The 5,358-nt window shown below is 41.0% G+C and overlaps 1 protein-coding gene across 1 annotated transcript; it reads right to left on the bottom strand.

Annotated features, from left to right (window-relative positions):
- Positions 1-271: 271 nt before the first annotated feature.
- On the bottom strand, positions 272-5,352 carry LOC102295504 (catenin delta-1). The gene is made up of 10 exons (XM_042221830.1): positions 5,269-5,352; positions 4,922-4,990; positions 4,691-4,818; positions 4,371-4,521; positions 4,067-4,259; positions 3,739-3,947; positions 3,603-3,644; positions 3,445-3,512; positions 3,205-3,259; positions 272-1,871 (listed from the first exon to the last, which is right to left on the bottom strand). The coding sequence occupies exons 2-10, from the start codon at positions 4,956-4,958 to the stop codon at positions 1,813-1,815; spliced, it is 942 nt and encodes a 313-aa protein (XP_042077764.1). The 5' UTR covers positions 4,959-4,990; positions 5,269-5,352; the 3' UTR covers positions 272-1,812.
- Between the last annotated feature and the right edge of the window lie 6 nt (positions 5,353-5,358).

Below are 5,358 nucleotides of genomic sequence, written 5' to 3'. Positions count from 1 at the left end.
CGTGAGCAGTTTGAGGTCTTAAGTTAGGAGATTAACGTGTTTGTCTCTTAAATAAAAAGCATTTCCCAACTGAAAGCACTACTAATTCGATCTAAAGATGTGAGGGAGTGAATATCAAACACACCAACTATTAGCATTTGCCTTTACAAGAGTGAGGGGATGAAATTACACAGATGCATTTCCCCTCTTTAATTAGATATGTTTATCCACACGATACAGGAGTCCTTCCTCACATCAGCACACAGCCACATCAAGCACACATTACCAAAGCTTGTCTAGGAAAAGATCTTTATTTATAAAAAACAACCAGTTACATACGTCACTGAAAAAAGAAAAAACGAAAGCAACTTCTCAGAGCCAAGGCAGGTAATGAATGGTACATCATAATTTTACATGGATAGGCAACAGTACAAATATACTATGTGTGTGAAGAGTAAAAAACAAAAAGATGATTGGTCTCTTTTGCCTTTAAAGCAACTCTGATGTAAAAGTGGAATTATAAAGTAGAACAAATTGCATAATGCTCTCATCCACCACTCCCATACATATAAACCTCCAGAAAATAAAAAGAAACAGACGCACAAAGAAATACAAAAAAAAAACAAACCCAAAAACAAAATGTGCCTTCTGCCAGCCTCCCAGTTTAAATTACACCTGTATCTCTCCCAACCTGTTAAAACTCGAGTCTCCTCTGAGTACAGAAGCCTCCCAAATGTTTTAATACAGTCAAGCATGTATAAAAAACAGCTACAGAATTTTATATTTAAATTTCTTCCAAAGTCACTTCAGCTGGTCCAGAAGAAAAAAAAAAGAAAGAAAAAGAAAAGATGAACAGGCAGGTGTACAGGAATGGTTAAGGGCCTTCTGAAGCTGTATGTCGAAATATTTTAGTGGCTTAGTAGTGTTTGTTCACAGCTTCATCTCAGTACCAGGTCTGAAGTGTTGGCTGGTTTAGTTGGCTAAACCCAAACAGGAAAATCCAAAATAAAGCAGCTGAAATTCTCCTAAATGTTCCATGTGGGGAGGGACAAAAGGGAACAAAACAAGAACAGCTTCATCACAGGAAGAGGAGCACACAATTAAAAAAAAAAAAAAAAAAAAGCATAACTGATGGAAAAACATGTGGTGTCATCTGGATCAACACACTATCATTCAAAAGGTCCATATTCATTTTCCACGTGCACACACACACACCCACAGGTTTACTGTATGATAAATATACACACACCTGCCCTTTCTTGTCATCCCAACTGAGAGAAAATAACTCTAGACAGGAAAATAACTCCTATATAAACATTCTCAATCTACAGGGCGGGCTGTCGGTGTGTCCCAACCTCCCATTAATTAAATTAATGAGCCAAAACTACTGCAGTCACCCCCCTTTTCTTTTTATATACAGTATATACCCTACTTAAATGTCTAAATACAAACTTATCAGGGCCAATGTCAGGTGGCTGTAACATGACAATAAAATTGCCAAGAGGAAAAAAAAAAAAAAAGAGAAAAAAAAGTTAACAGCATGAAAAAAAAAAAAAAAAAAAAGCAAGCCAGAGGACAACACCAGAATCAAATGATTGTCAACAAAGGTGATTGCCTTTACAGAATAATTATAAGTTATAAACGGAATACATTTCTGCTGCTACAACTGAATTTGCACGTGTGTGTTGCTTGAAAGTCTTTGCCTGCAACACAACCACTTTCTTTGGATGCCAACCCCCCCGCCCCCATGTTTTGATCCCATTTGTGTGGTGATAAGAGAGAGAAACGGGGAAAGGAAGAGGTGAGGAGAGGGAGAGTCTGGATCTTCTCTCCTCAGTAGCAGTGGTAGGGCAGGGACGGCCCAGTCTGGGTGATGCAAACTATCAGTTTTTCTGGAGGAAGAGACGAAAACACAATGATTAAAAAAAAAAAAAAACACAAGTACAAAAGATATGTGGCTGATTTAGACATCAAACAAGGAGGCAACACAAAGACTTGTGTGGTATAAGTATGGCAATCTACACACTAGTGTTGTCACAGTAAACGACCTTTCAACAGGAGGCTACTATAATCACATCACACTTTAGTTTAGTTAAATTAGATTCTAGTTCCTGGCCTGCTGCCCTGCACATAAAACTATTCCATAATAAACTGAAGTCTGTGCTGAAGTCAATCATCCATTAACGACTCTAAACAAGTGACCTGGCTGCTCTGTGTGTGATTTGTTACGTGTCTTAACTGTCAAACATGTTTATTTAAAACCCTCACCGTTCTGGTCATGCAGTCAGGAACATTTTACAAAGTAATCCAAACAAAGCTGTTAAGAAATAGCACTTTTTGCCACTACTTTCCTCACAAACTCAAAGAAATCAATGAAACCCATTTCTATTCTTGGGTGTCTGTTATTGTAGTAGCCGACACAACCACAAGAGTGTGCTCTCACACACAAATAACAACCCACAACAGTGGATCTCCGAAAAACCAGACAAATATTTCACAACATGACAAAAGCATTAACACTTCCCGACATTCTTAAATCCACTCCAGCAGCTGATTGTAAAGGACTTTGAGGGGTACAAAGATTAGAGTAGCTGTCACAGCAAAACTGCTTTGGGAATCATCAATTTCATCAGAATCGTTTTGATTTTCATGTGCCATTTCTTGCCAAGAACAACAAATGTGACCAGTAACTTTTTTGTATGGCATTTAACAAAATAAATGCACGCATAAGGTACAAAATGGGCCTGAAGTTTCATGCCATTTGTACCAAACAGTCCCATGAGATCATGTACAGCAAACGGGTAGAAAACTGACACCGAACTTTGGTTTTGTATTAAAAGGACTGTATGTAACTTTTAAAACTGTGATATTGTGACAACACTAATGCATAAACAGTTATTATTCTGAGGATCTAAATGTTATTATTTAATGATCAGCCCGGGGTTCGGATTTACAATGACAGAGGACAATGCACAAGGAACACCTAGCAGCATACTATACCAGCATGAATACACAACACATCAGGGTATCTCATATTTAAGCATCAGTACAACGACACCTCTGCCTGTTTTAGTTCACAATCAGACTTGGACCAGGTTTCACTCAGGTTTTCAGTTATTAGAGAAAAAAAAAGGAGTTCATAAAGTTCATGCAGGAATAGAGGTCAGTTGGACATACCATGCTGTTACATGCAGAGGGGGGTAGAGGGGATGGGGGAGGGCTAACCATCGTAGGAGTCCAATAGAGGCAGGGAGCCCTTTCTGCCCCCATACACCCCTCGCTGAGAGAGGAGCCGAGAAAGACAGAAAGAAAGAAGGCGGACAGGAAATGAGTGTGAGAAAATGTGTGTCAATAATCGTGAGGTTTTAAAAGGTTACAATCAGGAAATATTCAGAGCTGTGCAGGAGGTTAGGGATTAGTGTCATTAAGCCAGCAATCCAACATGTTAACAGTGACTTGAAGTACCGGTAAAGTGTCTGTGGTCTCATCCAGAGTGTGTCTCCTTTCTTTCTGGTCCAGTGTAGAGTAGGCCTCTGAAGGAAGATGAAAACAGGTTAAAATTTGCTAAAGATTTAATCTTGAGGCAGAACAAAACCCCCCAAAAACAAAAGAAATCTACTAACCAGGGCCAATGTCATTCAGGGGAATCATGTCCCTCTTTTCCCCTGACACAAAGAAAAACAATTCATGAGTTAAGCTGTAAAACTCTTCATAAATAACCCTCCTGCAAAATTTAATGTAAATACTTTCCCTGCTCACCTCTGTCCAGGAGGGGTGTAGTGCTGTCTTCATAGGTGCCGTTAGCTCGAGTGCTCGGGCCGTTAGTGGTAGTGGTGCCTGGGTTAATGTTAACCATGAAGTCCGTTTTCTTCCAGCCGTCTTTCTCAAGAGGTCGGCGCAGTTCCTTGTGAGCCCAGACGAGCTGCAGGACCTGGCTCGCCCCCCGCACTTCGCGATCAGAGCGCTTGCTGAAAGATAACCAGAGATAAGGGTTTGAGCTGTTATCATCTCTGATATATATAACACACACACACACACACACACACACACACGCAAAGCACCTTTTCTACACTCGGAGAACACTTACCCATCTTTGTTGATTAGCACCAGGCTCTCGATGCCTCGTTTCTCTCGAAGGACCTTTGCTGGCTCCAATCTGTTGCCTAGCACCTCACTGAGCGTGCTCAGTACAGACACAACTGTCTCCTCGGATAGATTACGCCCAGACTGATTCTGGGCTCCAGGCAGGTTGGCCACAAGGTGAGGCACTGCATGCAAACCTGCAAGAGAAACTCTTACTCTTAACCCAAGTGCAATGAATGTTTAGAAGAAAAAAAAAAATGACACAGATGCTAAGATAATAGATAACAGCTAAGAAGAAACAATCTTACCTAGCAGTTCACAGTTTCGGTTGTCAATGGCAAGATTCCTCAAAGCTCCAGACATTGCACGGACCACACGATCATTGCCATGAGCCAGCAGTTCTGCCATCATGGGGAGTCCCTGCTCATGACGCACCTTTGCCCTGATATACCGACCATACTGTATGAAAAGCACAAAGAACAGATCAACTTTAGTTGTCATCTAATAACATAAAAACAAAGACAGACCCAACTATTCAGGGTTCATGCACTTTTAAAGTTCAAAATTAAACATTAGCCTTTTATAGCAGAGAGCCAGCTCTGAATCACTGATAAGAAATGATACTAACAGTCCACCGGCCAGCACACAGGTTCTGGATGGCGCCGGCAGCAGCCTCGAGCACCGATGGGTTCTGGCTCTCTTTGAGCAGTGACGTGTAAACACGAACCACTTCAGGCTGGAACAAAAGCTCATAACCTAAAGTTGGCAGAGAGAGAGAGAGTTGTATGCTTTTATATGAACACAAGCTCCCTGATCAACTATAAATCATCTGAAAGAGAAGCAGACACACAAACAGTACCTCTGGCAGGTGTCGTTCTCTTTGGAATATCAACCATATCTGCACTTCCATCATCTACATCCTTCTTTCCTGCAGAAAAAAAAAAGAAACAGCAGATAAGACAGATATAGTGATGTTGGGAGGGGGGGTATAACCATTTTCATATTCTCAGTCTTGTTATCTGGTCCAACATGCAACCAGTGGAACAAGCACCATCAGCATGCAATGCTATGTGTGATCATGCCTGTGGAATGCGTGTAAATTCAACGTTATTTCTCCAGGTGTTTCAATATGCATTAGTAAAATAATGTGATGAGAGGGATGGACAGCTTCGCAGGTTCGTGAGAACACCAAACGCAAACTCTTACCTTTGGAAAACCACTCATCTAAACAGAGCACAGAGAGGAAGAAGTGAAATAGGGTGGGAAGAAATAAGGAGGGAGAAAAGGAAAGGGGGG

The sequence above is a fragment of the Haplochromis burtoni genome, unplaced genomic scaffold (assembly GCF_018398535.1).
Source record: "Haplochromis burtoni strain Fernald_Lab_line unplaced genomic scaffold, NCSU_Asbu1 Contig_4, whole genome shotgun sequence".
Lineage (NCBI taxonomy): Eukaryota > Metazoa > Chordata > Actinopteri > Cichliformes > Cichlidae > Haplochromis > Haplochromis burtoni.
The sequence above is the reverse complement of the archived record's forward strand: the minus strand, read 5'-3'. Positions and strand labels throughout refer to the sequence as shown.

Coding starts and splice junctions, on each gene's coding strand:
- LOC102295504 (XM_042221830.1), bottom strand. CDS start 4,958: ATGGTTGATATTCCAAAGAGAACGACACCTGCCAGAG. Junction 4,819..4,921: donor GAGAACGACACCTGCCAGAG/GTACTGTTTGTG, acceptor TGCCAACTTTAG/GTTATGAGCTTTTGTTCCAG. Junction 4,260..4,370: donor CCGAAACTGTGAACTGCTAG/GTAAGATTGTTT, acceptor TTTCTCTTGCAG/GTTTGCATGCAGTGCCTCAC.